At 40.2% G+C, this 17,997-nt stretch overlaps 1 protein-coding gene across 2 annotated transcripts in view; it reads right to left on the reverse strand.

Annotated features, from left to right (window-relative positions):
* The window catches only part of LOC105042656 (phosphoinositide phosphatase SAC6), an 80,916-nt gene that overhangs the window by 36,696 nt on the left and 26,223 nt on the right, over window positions 1–17,997 (reverse strand). For both annotated transcript variants that reach the window (XM_029263867.2, XM_010919943.4), the window contains exons 7-10: window positions 3,252–3,308; window positions 3,114–3,147; window positions 2,957–3,037; window positions 2,663–2,769 (exon numbers count right to left, since the gene is read on the reverse strand). In XM_029263867.2, coding sequence (XP_029119700.1) covers window positions 2,663–2,769; window positions 2,957–3,037; window positions 3,114–3,147; window positions 3,252–3,308 — 279 coding nt within the window. The remainder of the gene's footprint in view (window positions 1–2,662; window positions 2,770–2,956; window positions 3,038–3,113; window positions 3,148–3,251; window positions 3,309–17,997) is intronic.

Consider the following 17,997-nt stretch of genomic DNA (forward strand, 5'->3'; position numbering starts at 1 on the left):
GGCACTGTTGAGGCACCAACTATGATCTCTAAACTCTGTAGTTGCTACCCTCCTCCACTCCACTTGCAACACCATCGCTATCACCATCACCCAACGCTCTTGAATATGCTCTCTCTTTCATGTTGGATGGCCTCATATTGAAGAGCTTCAGTAACCTACTTCATAATGTGTCTGACTAGCTCAAAGAAAGCACTACATTCAAACAATCCCCTCCCATGATGAAGAAGCATAAATGCTTAAAAGCATTTACAATTGCTTGGTGAAAATCTCCATCGAGTTTGATGACAATCCAAGATCCAAAAATGCTGCCCCAAGAAAAATAAAGGGAAAAAAATCATTAATGATCCTTAAAACTGCTTGACATAGCCTACATGGATACTTTTCTCAAAAGTAGGTTGTATTGGCCACAATTAGAATAAAATCAAGGGAAAAAGTATCAAATGTAACAATCCATGGACCAAAACAAGGTTGAAACATCTCTCAAGTTAGAGACTATTTCTTGAACTTCTTAATGTTAGGGATGTAATTAAAGACTTTATTTAACTTCTAAATCAATGTAAACAAGCATACTACTTAGTAGCTGTTATCACTAGAGAAAGGGACAAATGACTGGTGAAGTCAAATCATTAGCAATGCTAGCATGGCTACCAGTGACAGGAAACAGCAAGGGAAGGTGATAGGCTCCCTAGTTTCTTCTGTCCCCACCAATCTTGAGTCCAGCCCTAGACTCAGCTAATCTAAAGAGAGAAGCTACCACCATCACCATCTTGGTGGTAGCTGACTGGCCGCTGTTGACAATGGATGATAGACAGGAAACAACGGACTGCCTTTTCTTTTCTTTTCTTTTCTTTTCTCCCAATTATGCTTCATTCCAAGTTCATCAAGCTTTTTATTTTTTCCCTCTTTTAGCACAAATAGCCAAACAACATAGAGTTAATTTGGAACTACAAATACTTTAGGATCTGTGCAATAATTGGATGCATCACCCATGATTAGCTGCACACTAGATCTATCTTGCATAGCCACATACCCAAGACTAATCCCTCAAAGCATTTGAACACCAAAATTTCAAAAACTTAAGTATCCAGGTAATATTCATCCCTAGAAATTTAAAAAAAAAAAAAATATTACGCGCCATAATTAATTAGAAAACCAAAATAACACTAATTGCGCAATTACAAGTTGCCATAGAAACCTATAAATTGATAGTAAAGGCCTAGACAATAAAATTTTGAAACCACAGAAAACTACAAGATAAGCTCCTCATATAGTAAATGGCAGCTGGAGTTTTTCATCAATAAGTCTATTTCCATTTGTAGATTCTGGCCTTCTTATGCCACCAATCTTTGGATTTATGAACTAATTACTAAATACAACACATCATGAGACAAGCATTTTCAAAAGAATTATTAGGTACAAGAGAGATGCATACATGTATGTAAAAGATCAGGGTTGAAAGGCACATGCATTGATTCCATATTTTCACATGAGGCATGGTATGTCCCCCATATCTGTTCAAGGTCCCATATCAATAAGGTTCGACATGCTGCACCATACAGAGTCAAAACAGGGTAAAGATGGTGCGGTAGGCTCAAGATTCCAAACCTTTAAATATACACAAATGCACGTGTATGTACATACATACACATGCACATATGCATACATGTATCAATGCCACAAAAACACACAAAGGCACAAGCATCGCTGTGCACATACACAACACACAATCATCATAGAATGCAATATACAAACACATGACACACTTTCAGCCACCCATATTGACATACACAACATGCACCGTCACAAAGGTTCACCTATTTCGCACCTTATTATTTCAATAAGGTGTACATAAGGCATGCATTTTAGTGCCCAATGAAGCTCCCTCAGATTGAAGCAAGCATTGCACTGAGGTTACACCAAGGTCTGCCTTGTGCTTTAAGCATACATTTAACAATATAGTTTTCAACATTTGCAGGAAAACAATAGGATCATAGGATTGAAATTGCCTGTGGACCATGTTGTATTAATGAAGAACTGTAAAGCCCAAAGCTGATATAGCATTTGTCCTTCATTAGGAATATAATGAGATAAGTCGAATTAATGATACAATTTAAGTCCTCTCATTTAATAGAAAGTAGCTAAATAGAAAGTGAGGTATATAAGGAAGTCCTTCTCTGAACAAATTTCACCAAATATAAAACATTTCAAGGACAACAAGAATTTTATCTATATGCTATATGTAGCTAGCGGTATGCAAAGCCCACATATTTCATAAATAATAACAGTTAACCATCCATGGCATGATGAGAAATATATAGGGCATGCCAAAGCCCATGCATGTTACCAATATATCAGTTAACCAGTCAAAATGTGATGAATAAGTCTGAGCATTGGATGCCCAGGACAGCAAGCCATTCATAGCTGGTGGATGTTTAACTTTAACATCTGATGTTTCCAATTAGCATTTTCAGCCATGGAAGAGTATTATTCCACTTTGAAAAGTGTTTTTGCTTCTCCTTGTTGTACATGGTAACTGTTGCACATCTACAAGCCCCAGAGAGCATGTTGTCCCTGACTTTAACAAGTCAACCCTATAAGGATCTAACCTAGCACGGAGGAGGAAGAAGACCGAAAAAAGCAAAGATAAGAAAAAAAAACTTACTTGGATGAAAGATGCTGTAAATCCACTTGCTTGCAGTATCTGTTCAGTTTCGACAAAATTTGCCACATAGCCATCTCTATCAGCACCTCTTCGCCACATCCGAGTACCTTTTGAGATGAATAGTTTCCCTTCTCTTTATTAGTTATATAAAGTAATTGAGAAAATAAGTAGCAGCCTAAAACGAGAAACTTCAATAAAACTAAAAATACATAAACTATTTTCTCCAATAATTAAAATGTGTGGAGAAAGCAAAATCTATAGAGATAACATCCACATTTCATGAGCAACGACAACCTGTCCTCCTTGTGCATCTACGTGCAATCAAAGTGACATCAACGATATTTGTTCCAATAGCTGCTTGAAAATGCTGGTAACCTGATATGCAGTTAAGGTATGACGAGAAAGAAGATATAGTAAGATACAAAACTTAGCATAAAGAAATTAAGGATATTTCCCTGGATGACAGGTAGCAAGTATTGATTCAGCTGCACAATGAAATATCAACAATCAACATTGCATAAAAGACATTAATTGCAGAAGGAATTGAGGTGCAGTATTGAAGAAGAGGAAACCAAGAAACATTTCTCACATTGCTATCGATCAGTGGTTCCAACATGTAATTATTCCACAGAAATCTAGGTTCTGCCTGTTGAAGAACAATGTTTTGAAGCAACAGAAATCAGAATTTTTATTAGTAAACAACACTAGTCTTGTTCCTAGCAAAGCTTCTTGATAAGATAGAATTAGCATTGACATTCATGAGCAAGAGAATGAAAGGCAAATATAAAAAGGAAAACCGAATGCGCAGACCTCAGATATCAACCATAGTACTGTATAACAAACAAGAGATTATGTTTCCTTGTCAATTAAATTCAAAATATACTTGAATAGTAGAACTTCAGTAAATAACAGCAATATAAAATATAACAAGAAACCTTTTTTAGTCTTCATTCCTCATGAAGTGGATATCTTTCAATTTATATCCATGCCTAAGAACTAGCCATCCAAGACAACCAATCAAAAAAAAAGAAATAAATCAATAAAGAAAGAAAGAAAGGACATGAGTTGAAGCTTGTAAAATGCATATGACTGATTCAGCATGGTGACAGCCGTGATATTAACTGAATCTGAATATTATATTCAGCAAATGCAGTGCAGATTGACAAAGTTGAGGGATGACTATTTGATGGGGTTATGATTTCATCAACCAGTAGGATACTTAATGAACAGCTCTAATAGACCAGTGACAATGTTATGTTTGAGATTTCTTCCATGTATGTGCACTGCTAAACATACTCCACTTTTGGGCCACAATTTTTACAGAATACAAATAAGAGAAAGGACAAAAAGGGCAAACACAGAGGGATTACATATAAATTATTACTTAATATAGAAACTAGTGATTCCCCATGAGATAGAGTTTAAATATGGACAGCTCCCATTATACTCATTTTCCCACAAAAACAGAGAAATGGTGCACCTAGCTGGGAGTCCATAGACCCACCAGCTAGCACATAAACAGGGTGGGACTAAGCAAATTGAAAAAATCGAGGGTTATCTGCCTCTACCATCAAGTGTGAAGAAGACTATCATGAGAAAGATTACTTATAAATTATAATAGTTACCCAACACTAACAGCAAACCTTGAGAAAATTAATAGGAATATGCAATGCAAAAAAAGCCTTTCAAGAGATGATAGTGAACTCATCGCTCTCTCGGTCTTGGCGGCATTGATTTGAGAGACATTTTTACATATTGTAAATTTATCAGCAACAACAACTTCAGTGATTCTTCAGCACTATAACACCACAAAAGAGAGACTGATTTATTACCTGCTAAGGGTATTAAAGATACTGAAAGAATATATGATCAAATACAATTTGCTTGGCCAGCTTCAGTATTTCCAGCAGAAAATTTGTGATTATATAGAATGTGCCAAATATACAAAGTATATTGTTTGAGGCAGATTTGTCTTGCCAAGTGGACAGAAACACTTCCAAACAAAGTTCGCCATCTTGGTACTAGACCCCGTACCAATAAAATCCTACTGTAATGTCGGTATGCTCCAAAATGGCATACCAAGACGAGAGCGGTACGGTATGGTATGGCCCATACTGGGCGGTGTGGCATTCCATGCTTCCAAAGATAGCTGGTTAGGGCTCCCAATAAATTCAACCAAGAGATAGATGAACGAATGGTTTTTTTGCTTGGGGCCCAGGAGGGGGGGGGTTGAGAAATGAAAGAACATGGCAAAATAGATGGCACCACCACTCATCATTATAACCACTTCCAATCCCCATCTCCACAGCCAAATGCCCCAAGCTCCACAGGCCATTTTTGTGCACTAACCCAAGAGAATGGGGAGTATGAGATCACAAGACTTCAGTAAGATAGCACAAATCTTGGGCAGTCCCTGTCAATTGCTTAACATAATGTGGTTCTGTTGCCAGAATGACTTAAGTACCACAGTAGGGATGAAGGGCTATGCTGTTGGGTTGAGGGCCCCTTACGGCCTTAATTTTCAAGGAAGGATAGAGGGTACCAGCAGGAATTATTTCTCCTTTAAACAACGAACTTCTAAGCCAAGTCATACTGTAGTAATCCTCTAACTGTCGAGCTTAACCTGACAAATTTTTGAGACAATCATCATTCAGGCTCTAATCTACCAATTGATATTATTGACCCTGAGCCATCTATAAACATAAAGAATTATCTAAATTCAAAATTATCTTAGAATTTTCTACCTTATAAAAATAATAACAAATAGTGAGACCCAAAAAAAAAAAAAATCTGTCATGCATCTTGTTTTAGTTTTTAAGTAGCTAATAAATATCCAAATATGCATGCGGACCTAATTCTCACATCAATGCCCATGTAGTTGGAAGACTATTTTAGCAAAGCAAATTTATGTCAATATTGAACTTCTATAAATATGCATCCTATCTACATCGAAAGAGAACAGCAATCAGTTTAACTTACTCAAACAGAAAGAGAATGCTCAGAGCATGGAGTGTAATAACAGTGTTTTAGAAATTAGTATAGCATGGAAAGCGATACCATCCCAAACTGTCCGATTCGCAGCAAACTAAACCATACCCACGATTGACCGCCATGGTTCCTCCCCTCGGTTCGAGAAACTGGCAAGCAAGGTTTTCCATACCGTGCCGAACCAGCCGGTACACCCCGTATCATACCGAACCGGCGGAGAACCGGCACGACTCAGCCGGTAAATTCGGTACACGGGTGGTACAAAAAGAAAAAAGAGAAAAAGTGAGAAAGAGAGGAGAGGGAGGGAGGTGGGAGCCACCAGAGGCCGGCAATGGCCGGCTGCGGCCGTCGGAGGGCTTCCAAACCCCGTATCGCCCGATAGGACTTTCAAGAGAGCGAGAAAGAGAAAGAGAGCACTCGGAGGGAGAGCGAGGGACCTACCGAACGGACGGCACCTCCGTCGCGAGACCTCCGATGGCCGACGAACCGACGCCGACGGCCTGAGGGCGATCGACCGGGCGGAGCCCCTCCGCCCCCTTCTTTTTCGAAACAGACAACCGTCTGTTTCGATTTTTTGTTTTTTTTTTTTTTGTTTTAAACTTATGAAGTCGGCAACCTAGTTGCGGACTTAAAGGATTAAAAAAAAACACAAAAATCGTGAAGCCTGCAAACTATTTGCCAGCTTCACTTAAAACTAGATTTTTAAAAAAAATTTGCGAAACAGGGGTGACACCCCTGTTTCAAGCTTGCGGTGGAGCACGCGTGGACTGCACCCTCCGACGACCACGGCGACCAACCAGAGGCCATCCGATGGCCCCACCGGCTCCTTCCCCTCTCTTTTTCTTTCTTCCTCTTTCTCTCTCTCTATTTCTCTCTCTTTCTCTCTTTTTTTCTTCCGGTTCGGATCCGCTTGCCTTCATCCATTCGGTACGGTATGAAACCGTACCAAACCGTACCGTCGGTCGGTCGATACGGCCGGTGGTACCGGTTCAGCATACCTTGCTGGCAAGAGAGGGGGACAGAGAAAAGGAAAGAGAGGAAGAGAGAGAGAGAGGAAGGGAGAGTGAGGGCTTTTGAGTCTCCTCTCCTCCAGCTATGGCATAAGAGGGGTAGAGCCCTTGTTATTCAACGACTTCAAACTTTACTTTAAAAAAATGAATTGGATCCACCCAGATTCAATCAATAATGGGATTTTTGGCTGGAGAAAGTTCTGTGATATGGACGCCCAGTCCAACACAGTCGATTGGTTAGCCCACCTAACAGATGATGATATTCTCGATCAATTTGATCAAATTTTGAAAAGTCTTTCTCACTATTCAGAAAAGTAAAGCTTTCGATCAAGATTCTCATCTCACATGTTCAGGCTCTCGCTCGAATCAAAACCTTATGCATTGGTAGGCTTTCAACTAAATTTAATAGCCTAGCTATCGAGTGCCAATAAAAAAAATTCAAATTGTCACAAGGGCTCATCATTTGATGCAGAACCGATCCAAGAGGGATAAAAAAAATGGGAGAAGCGAGGATTGATAGCTTTCAAGAACTAGTGGTAAGGAAAGAAAGATCAATGCCAATTTAGGCCAAAAACTTCTCCGTAGGTCGTGGACTAGGGTTTTGGTTATGGTGAACTACTCATTTCACCTAATGCTTAGCGCTCCATTCAGCATCCTAATGAAAGCCATCACCTGTTAATGAATGTACAAAAAGAAAGATATGCACTCTATTTTAACAAGAAATAAATGGCGAGCAGGTGGTATCGATATGGTATTGCATGTGACTCCTTTGTCAATGAATGTTCGTTTATTGTACTTCATCTATATGATAGGGCATTAGTATCGCATAGATCGATATTCATGCTTGCCTAGCTCATGGGCAAAGGAGGTAATGTCAATTGTAGCACTACCAGAGTCAACTTCACACATACTCAAGGGCATCCCCAAACCCTTTTCTTCGGACCAAGTCATAGAGTTCCCAAAGGAAACCCATACCTAAAGAGAATGCTCTCCTTAGGATGCTTCTTGCAGTCCCTCATAACAACCGGTAGCTCGAACAGATCCTAAAGTTTCGGGTCTATGTCTACGATGACCATGTGGTAGCAATGAACATACCTTAACCAGTCCATCCAATTATAGAATAAAGTCCTTTCAATGATCCATATTTCCCAAAAACATGAGATTGTCCAGAGGGAGAGTGAAATCCTTCACCTGCTAGCTAACACTGATATCCATTCTCGATGCATATTCCTTATTTAGAATCTTTTCCTGACTAGGCCAAGCTTTGCATTAATGATGGAATCAGTCATCGGCAACTTTTCTGTCTTTTAGTTATCTTATCCTGCCTCCAAGTATTTCCTCATGCACAAGCCTCTCTGGGCTTAAGCAAGCCCATGTTTTGTTCCGAAATCAACTCCCTACTATTACACCACAACTAGAGGAGAGAGGACTCGAAAGCCATCTCCCTCCCACTCCCTCTCTCCCTCCCTCCCTCTCTCTCTTCCTCTCTTTTGTTATGCCCCACTCTCCCACCTCCCTCTTCCTTTCTCCCTCCCTCTCTCTCTCATTTCCTCTCTTTCCTTGTCCCTCTCCCCTTCCCTCTCCAGCTCCCCTTTGTCAGTATGCTGCAAGTCGGCACGGTGACATACCGTACCACATTGATTCCATAGGCCTTGGCTCTCAGCATTGCCATTAGGTATTATATGCAATGCTCAAAAATATTAACTATTAGTTGATAACTTGATATCATTATTAGTTTTATTGTTTTTGTTAATATTATTTTTTATAATTATCATATTTATGTATTACTTTAACTTTAAATACTAAAAAATTATCAATCACATATATGCGTGCATACAGCATTTGTGCTACATGGCCCTTAAGCATTAGCATATTGCAACCACCTTTGAGAACCTTGTCATACATCTTTGAAATTTTACACTAATTGAATTGTATCTCTTATTTATACCTTAGTTCTTTGACGCATGATAAGTCAAATACTAAAAGTCCTCTTCAACTTTTGATTTGTATTTTTCCTTCCTTTGACTTGTTTCATATTGGGAGCTCTTCCCCACACATTAACAAAATTATTCAGAGTTAGGCACTTGATCAATTGCAGAAAGGATTCATGTCTAAATTTTCATCTTTCATTCTATATTAGTCAAAATTAAGGATTTAAATACCAGGGGGATGGGATGTGCTCGCAACTAGCATACCAACTAGCATCCAACATGGTTATTATGTCATGCCAAGCTGAAACAAACATATCAATAAATAACGTAAATATAGACAATGGAACTAGGGATTTAAATGGATCAGACTTGGCTTGGACCCCAAGCTGTATCCACGCATCCAAACTCAATAAGAAAAATTGAGTTCGGATTTGGGTTGAGATCTGTCTATATGAGTACTCCCCAAACCTGTATCCAAACTCAATTAATAATCAGATCAAGTTCAGATTCGAGATTTTTTTGGTTCAATCAGCACAGGATTTTAGTGGGCCAAAAAGCCAAGGGTTAGCAATTCCTTAAACTGAAAGGAGCTATCGTAGTCATTCTCTATGTATAGTGAATCTATGGCATATTCGATAGGAAAGGAGCATGATATAAGAAATGAATGATTGATTAGAAAAAATTCAACCACTTTCAGAACCTTTCAATTTCAGTTAATGAGTAGTTTGACCGAAACATAAACAATGTCTAAGTTTTAGTTGGGATTTTGGAACTAGAATGACAGCCAATGACTGCTAAGGGTAGCATGTGTCAGAAAAAAGCGCAAACCCAAACATGAAGAAATGAAATAGCACAAGTCATTAGTCAATTCTCCTTATTCTTATATTTATATATACTACATGTATAGTTTCTATATATATATTCGAGTTATTGGGTTTTTGAATTGAAATATGGTTAAACCCGAGGTTGATCTGAGTAGAAATTGGATTCTATACAAAACAATGCAAAAATTGGATCCTATATATAGATCTGATTTCAATTCCATAAGATCGTCCAAAATTTAGTTTGGATCCATATCTAGTTACTATAAAATAATCTAGTTGAGTTATCAGGTTTTTGGGTGTCATTTTGTAATACCCAGGCCCTTTAGGGCCTGATCTTGGACTAGGCCTGGTCCATTTGGCCGGACTACAAATGTGGACCAGCCCAAGATTAACCTAGCAAAAAAAGGGAAAGCACATGTACCACACATGCTGAGCAATAGACAGACTCTAATGAGACTCGTCTTCTTCCCCAGATCTCATCAGGAGTCCAACACATTGAAGGACTCCTATGCCCCCCTTTCCGACCCTATTTAAGTTCACCGGCCTTCGCCTCAACCTACACCACCCATGCTTGGTCCCTTAGGTCAGAGAATTGGTGGCATTTCTTCCTCTCCCCATTCCAAACTTCGTTCACTGCCACCAGACACTAGTCCAAACATCACTTGAAATCAAGGTAAACACAATTTAATTCTCTTAAGTAATGTTGTTTCCTATTTTCTCCAACCTTGAGATCATGGATTCCGGTTGGATTATCGATGGATTTCATCAAGAAAAGGGTTTCGATTGTAGATCCCTTGCTTTTAGATCTGAAAAATCGGCCTTCTGTCTTCTTTCCAACCTTCACCGTCATTGGCATTTGTTGCCAGAGATCGGGACTGGTTCTCCCCATCAAGTCATGGCCGTTGCCGAAGCCTAGCCACTGGCAAACTTTGGATAAGAGCTGAATCCCTATTTTTGTTCTGCTTATTTTTCTATTGTTGGCTGCCCTGTCACCACTACAATTGGCCTCTATCGAATCCTATGGCCATTGATTATTAGTGGATTTCATCAAGAAAAGGGTTCCGATTGTAGATCCCCTATTTTTAGATCAGAAAAATTGGCCTTCTTTCTTCTTTCCAACCTTCACTATCGCTGGTGTTTGTCGATAGAGATCGGGACTAGTCTCCGCATCGGGTCATGGCCGTCGTCGAAGCCTAGCCACCGGCAAACTTTGGATAAGAGCCGAATCCCTGTTTTTGTTCTGCTTATTTTTCTGTTGCTGGCTGCCTTGTCACCACTACCATTGGCCTCTATTGCCAACCCTCTAGCTGTTGACCACCACTCCAGCCACCTACTTATAATACTCCTCTTCTTCCTCTTCGTGTTCCTTTTCTTGTTCCTTATTCTTTTCTTCTTCTTCTTCTCTATTCTTATCTCCCATTTGATCCCTTTCTCTCACTTCTCCAATTTTCGCTTTGAAAAAAATAGAGAAAACACAATTGGCCCTATTCTGTTTCTCTTTTCCACCTCTAACCACATGCCGGCTATGATGTCAAGCACCACCATAGACCAATCCTCCAACCAGCACCTATAGCCACCTCAAGACACCCCTCCCTATGATTTTCAATCAAATACCCCAGCTTCACCCCATGCATGCCCTGTTTTGATCCTTGCTTTGGCCCTATCGCTCAAATCCTCTATTGCTAGCCATCGATCTCACTCCGCCATCAATGGTGCCCACTAACCTTGACCTTCGACCATCTTCATCTAGCACTCGAAACCCCTCTCTCTAAGGCTGACAAAATATTACCCGACCTATCAACCCAACGCATATTTAACTTGCCATAAGAAAGTTTGGGTTTTGCTAAACGAGTTCGAATCTGTTGAGAATATGTTAAATTAGATAGTATATTATATGAATCTTCCCTATATAATCCTAAATAGGATATATATCAAATCTGTATAATCCTAAACAGGAAATATATCAAATCCTATTTAGGAAATATATCATTAGGAGATCAATAGATTCATTGTACCTAGACCTTTATTGCTCTATATATAGAACCTCTTGTAACATAAAACAAATACAAGTCATTCTTTCACAAAATCCCTCTTCTTCTTCTCTATTTTTCATGGTATCAAAGCAAATTAACCAAAAATCTTGATTGTTCTGTCACTTTTATGGCTGACTCTGTTATTGTGCAGGGCTGGGGTACGGGAAAGACGATTGGAACAGGACATGAGTCACAAGGACTATATCACCTCTCTAATCCAAGTTCACCAGTTGCTTTCACTTCCGCTGCTTTCATTGATCTTCTTCATAGCCGTCTGGGTCATCCGAGTCTCACCAAACTTCAGAAATTAGTACATAATCTTTCTACATTGTCTTCTTTAAAGTGTGAGTCATGTCAACTTGGGAAACAAACTCGAGCTTCCTTTCCCAAGCGAGTCAACAATAGGGCCACATCTACGTTTGATATTGTTCACTCAGACATATGGGGTCCAAGTCGTATCAATTCAACTTTGGGATTTCATTATTTTGTTACTTTTATTGATGATTATTCCCGTTGCACTTGGGTATTTTTAATGAAGAATCGTTCTGAATTATTCTCTATATTTCAAAATTTCTGTGCTGAGATTCGTAATCAATTTGGTGTTTCAATTAAGACATTACACAGTGATAATGCAAGAGAATATTTATCTTTTCCCTTTACCAATTTCATATCTTCTCAAGGAATCACTCATCAGACCATTTGTGCATATACCCCTCAGCAAAACGGAGTTGCCAAATGTAAAAATCGATATCTCATAGAAACTGCCCGTACCTTATACACCATCATGTTCCTCTCCGTTTTTTGGGGGATGCTATTCTCACCACTTGTTATTTAATTAACCGAATGCCTTCTTCTGTGTTGCAGCATCAAAGTCCTCACTCAATTCTATTTTCAAAACAAAAGCCCCATCATCTTTCATTGCATGTGTTTAACAATATTTGTTTTGTTCATGATCACACATCTGGAAAAGACAAAATCTAGCCCAAATCAGTCAAGTATGTCTTTTTACGATACTTCCGTCTTCAGAAAGGTTACAAATGCTATGATCCAACAACAAACAAATATTTAATCTCAGCAGATGTAACCTTCTTTGAAACATCTCCATATTTTTCACCAAACATCGCAAACATAAATCTCATTTCTCAAGCACTATCAGTTCCTATTCTTCCTCCATCACAAGTCAGTCCTCCTCTTCGAGTCTACTCACATCGTTCTCACCCTCCTACTAACACCAATGATACTTCTCTCCATGTACTATGGCAGCTCCTAGTGACTCTTCTCCTGTTCCTCCATCACCTACTCCGATCATGCCTTCAGCAGAAGCGGCAACTCCACCCATTGCCCTTCAAAAAGGTATTCGTTCATCTCGCAACCCACATCCCCTTTATAATTTTCTGAGTTACCATCATTTATCTCCATCCTATTATGCCTTTGTTTCTACCTTCTCTAATGTTCCCATACCAAAGACTGTTAGAGAAGCATTGGCACATCCAAGGTGGCGAGATGTAATGATAAAGGAAATGACCACTCTTCGTAAAAATGGCACGTGGGAGTTGGTTCCACTACCACAAGGCAAATCTGCTATTGGGTGTCGCTGGGTGTATATCGTGAAGGTAGGTCCTAATGGTGAAATTGATCGGCTAAAAGCTCGTCTTGTTGCCAAAGGATGCACTTAGATTTATGGACTTGATTATAGTGATACATTCGCTCCAGTAGCTAAAATTGCATCAGTCCGTCTTCTTATCTCTTTGGCAGCAATGCACCACTAGACACTTCATGAGCTGGATGTTAAGAAAGCCTTTTTACATGGGGAGCTAGCCGAAGAGGTGTATATAGAGCAACCATCAGGATTTGTTGCTCAGGGGGAGTCTGGCTTGGTATGCCACCTATGACGGTCACTCTATGGTCTAAAGCAGTCTCCAAGAGCATGGTTTGGACGGTTCAATGCTATGGTCCAACAGTTTGAAATGTCTCAAAGTGAAGCTAATCATTTAGTGTTCTTCAGTCATGATGGTCACGATAAATGCATTTATCTGATGGTCTATGTTGATGACATTGTCATAACAGGCAATGATCATGACGGGATTTCTCGACTCAAGCAGCATTTGTTCAGCCACTTTCAGACCAAAGATTTGGAAAAATTAAAATACTTTCTAGGGATTAAGGTAGCACAGACGAAAACAGGCATTGCTATCTCGCAAAGAAAGTATGCTTTAGACATACTAGAGGAAGCAGGCATGTTAGATTGCAAACATGTAGACACTCCGATAGATCCGAATGTCAAACTTGTTCCTAAACGGAGGGAGCCATTGGAAGACCCTAGTAGATATCGGAGACTGGTTGGGAACCTAAATTATCTTACAATCACACGACCAGATATTTCATTTGCTGTAAGTGTGGTTAGTCAGTTTCTTCAAGCTCCGTGTAGTAGTCATTGGGAGCAGTAATCCACATTCTTAGATATATCAAAAGAGCTACAGGACAAGGTCTATTATATGAAGACAAGGGTCATAAATTATTGGGTACTCTGATGCAGACTGGGTAGGTTTTCCCTCAGATAAACGATCTACTTCAAGATAGTGTGTCATTAATGGAGGGAATATAATTTCTTGGAAGAGTAAAAGGCAAGATGTAGTTGCTAGATCAAGTGCAGAAGCAGAATATCAAGCTATGGCTCTTGCAACATGTGAGCTTATCTGGTTAAAGCAACTTCTTCAAGAATTGGGGTGTGATGAAGTTAAACAAATGAAGTTGATAAGTGACAATCAAGCTGCCCTTCATATTGCCTCAAATCCGATTTTTCACGAAAGAACAAAACATATAGAAGTGGATTGTCATTTTATTAGACAGAAAATTGAATCAGGATGTATTGCCACCAATTTCGTCAATTTAAATGATCAGTTAGCAGATGTTTTCACTAAATCCCTTAGAGGCTCTTAGATTGAATACATTTGTAACAAGCTTAGAGCATATGACATCTACGCTCCAGCTTGAGGGGGAGTGTTGAGAATATGTTAAATTAGATAGCATATTATGTGAATATTCCTTGTATAATCCTAAATAGGATATATATCAAATCTGTATAATTCTAAACATGAAATATATCAAATCCTGTTTAGGAAATATAACATTAGGAAATCAATAGGTTCGATGTACCTAGATCTTTATTGCTATATATATAGAATCTCTTGTAACATGAAACAAATACAAGTCATTCTTTCACAAAATCCCTCTTCTTCTTCTCTATTTTTTAGAATCTAAATAAAGCCATCCGTTTAACCTGTTTAATATTTAGGTTGGATTCGAATTTCAGACATCTGACCTATTTAATCCATTTACTATTTAAATCGGAGTTGAATCAAGAAACCCATTTAAGACATGTTTAACCTATTTAAAACCTATTTGGCTTGTTTCTATCCTGTTTAACCCGACCCACTTAACAAGTTTAACCCATTAAAAAACCACTTAACCTTTTTAACCTAGTTACACTGACTTGATCCATTTAATAAATTAGTTATGTAGGTCGAATTGAATTACCTATTTAATAGACATATCAAATTTAGATTTGAATTTTTGACCTATTTAATAAATAGGTCGGATTCCAGTTGATAATTTTTTGACACCACCTGTATCCATCCTGACCAAACCCAAATGTCATCCTTACCTTTCTCTCTCTAGCAACTCTCTCTCTCTGCTATTGATAAAGAATGGACCCCAGAAGATCTTACTGTTGAGTTTTGGCATCTCGAAATTTGACCCACAGCAGAAAAGCTCACAACAGCGAAGCCCAAGATAGAGGAGACCCACTAGCCGCGCACAGGCCCGCAGGCTGAGCCTGCGAGCGCCTAGGCACGCCTCGCAGCGCGCAAGCCTGCCCACAGAGCGCAGCCCAAGACGAGTGGTCCACCGGGCAGTCCAAGGCACGCCCGCACATGAGGCACACGGTGCACGGACCATTTCGCACGGTTTACACACGATCCACACGTGAGAAGGTGCGATCCAACGATTGAGGACGCTGATCGGATGCTGTTTTGCGCAATTGAACGGTTAGGAATGCAAGCAGGCCTGATCCAACGGTCAAAAGGGGTTTTTGAGTGCAAACAAAAGTATAAATGCGATTGGGACTCGATTTGGACATTTTAAAAGGAGTCTGACGGTCTGTGGAAACAAAGAGCGAGCCTAAGGGTCTTGGTGAGCGACTAAAGATTTTCCTTGAGATTTTTTGAGAGCTTTGTAAGGGAGGATCAAGAGCTTCTTGTTGAGAGAGAGAGAGATTGATGTATGAGCATTAAAAGGATGTGATCTTCTCTTGTATTTGTTCTTTCTTTCATAGTGAAGCTTGCATGCTCCGTGGAGATAAGCCTTAGGCTGATCCACATATTTAATTATCCTTTTCTTATCTCTTCTTCCTATTATGGTATCGACATCGTCATCTGGATTAGCAATCTTGGACGAGAGATCCGTATTTCGCACTCATGAGGGATCCTTCCCAACAAGTAGATCAGAGTATGTAGTTGTCCAGATTACGGTAATGTTGATCGAGGTTGAAGAAGATGGAGAAGACAGGCTCAATCAAGATGGAGATCAATCGGTATGATGAGAAGAACAATTTCTTCTTATAACAAGCGAGGATGAAGGATGTACTCATCCAACAAGGGTTGATTGATGCTCTCTTGTGCGAGGAGAAACCGACTACCATGGAGTAGAAGGATTGGAGGTGGTTCCATATGCAGACAGTGAGTACGATTCGCTTATATCGAACGGATAATGTGATGATCCATGCGCTTAGCGAGACCTCCGACAGCGATGTGGATGAAGCTCGAGGAGATCTATACAGCAAAGTCACTCACCAATACTCTCTTCCTCTAAAATCAATTCTACTAGTTGTAGATGAGCGAAAGGCAAAGCGTGCAAGAACATCTCAGCAACTTTCAGAAGATCCTCACTGCTCTCCTCAACGTTGGTGAGAAGATTGAAGAGAAGACCAGAGCGTTGGTCATACTTTTATCACTTCCTCCTTTTGAATCTTTGGTGACTGCTCTTCTTGTGGAAAAAAGCATCATCAAGATAGATGAGGTCATTTCTATACTTCTCCAGAAGAAAATTTTCCGATGAGAGAATCGAGCTTCAAGTTCAACTAGCAACTCAGCTAGGGTGGTGACTAGAGGTGGTGGTAGAGGACGAAAGGGCTGAAGATCATAAGGTGGGCGATCCAGATCCAAGTCCAAGTCCAAGTCGAGGGACTACAGCAAGATCAGATGTTACAGGTGTGATGAATTGGAACATCGAGTCAGAGATTGTGCCCAGCTCAGAGATCGAATGAGGGCTACTGTGGCGGCGATCCAAGATAGCGATACAGAAGAAAGTGATGATATTCTTTTGGTTACTGATGAAGTATCTATTTCTCCATAGTAGATTTTAGATTCTGCATGTTCGCATCATGTTTGTTGCAAAGAAGAACTGTTTGACTTCCTAGAGAGCAGTGAGGGCACTATTCATCTATCGGATAAATCGAACTATACGATCAAAGACATTGAGACTGTCAGCTTACAGACTCACGAAGCAATGAAGAAATTGGACAAGATCCCATACATACCCTATTTCAGAAGTAATCTAATTTCACTGAGCAGACTAGATTTAAGCAACTGTAGGTGGAGAGCTAATGATGGAATTCTGAAGATTTTGCGTGGCAGTAAAGTTGTGATGAAAGGGAAGAGGTGTAGAGGATATTACCTTTTGGTCGGGAGCACAGCGCGAGATGGAGTTTCAGGAGCCAATAAGAGCTCAGAACGAGGTGAAACTCTAGGTACATGTAGATTAGACACGAGACAAAAGACTCAGGAGGATGACAAGTGACGTCTCACAGTGAAGTTCCTATTGCCGCAAGAGGCTATCCCGAGTAGATCTCAGATCAAGCAGGTCACAACATATGACGAAGATAGGATCAAACGACCTAGCTCGACTCCCATGCTTGTCCAGCAAAGAGCAGTCAGGCATATGCCCAAGGGCATGAGGGCGAGATTATAGAAGCTCTCAAAATTATGTGGAAGCCGAATGTCGAGTCGAGGTGGAGATTGTTGAGTTTTGGCACCTCGAAATTCAACCCACAGCAGAAAAGCCCACGATAACGAAGCCTAAGATGGAGACCCATAGGCACAGCAAACAGCCACACACAGGCCTACAAGCTCAACCTGCTGGCGCTAGACACGTAGCGCGCAGGCCCGCAGCGTGCGGGCCCACCTGCAGCGTGCGGGCCAAGACATGCGGTCCACCGCATAGTCCAAGGTGCACCCGCGCGCGATGCACGCGGTGCACGCATGGTCCACGAACGGTGCACGCACAATCCATGGCATGAAAATGCACCCAGGTGTTTCGCGCGGTCCACATGTAGGAAGGCGCGATCTGATGGCTGAGGGCGCTGATCGAATGCTGTTTTGCGCGATCGAATGATCAGAAACACGAGCGAACCCAATCCAATAGTCAAAAGGGGTTTTTGAGTGCAAACAGGAGTATAGATGCAATTTGGATTCGATTGGACTCTTTAAAAGG

This window comes from Elaeis guineensis, chromosome 4 (assembly GCF_000442705.2).
Source record: "Elaeis guineensis isolate ETL-2024a chromosome 4, EG11, whole genome shotgun sequence".
Taxonomy (NCBI): Eukaryota; Viridiplantae; Streptophyta; class Magnoliopsida; order Arecales; family Arecaceae; genus Elaeis; species Elaeis guineensis.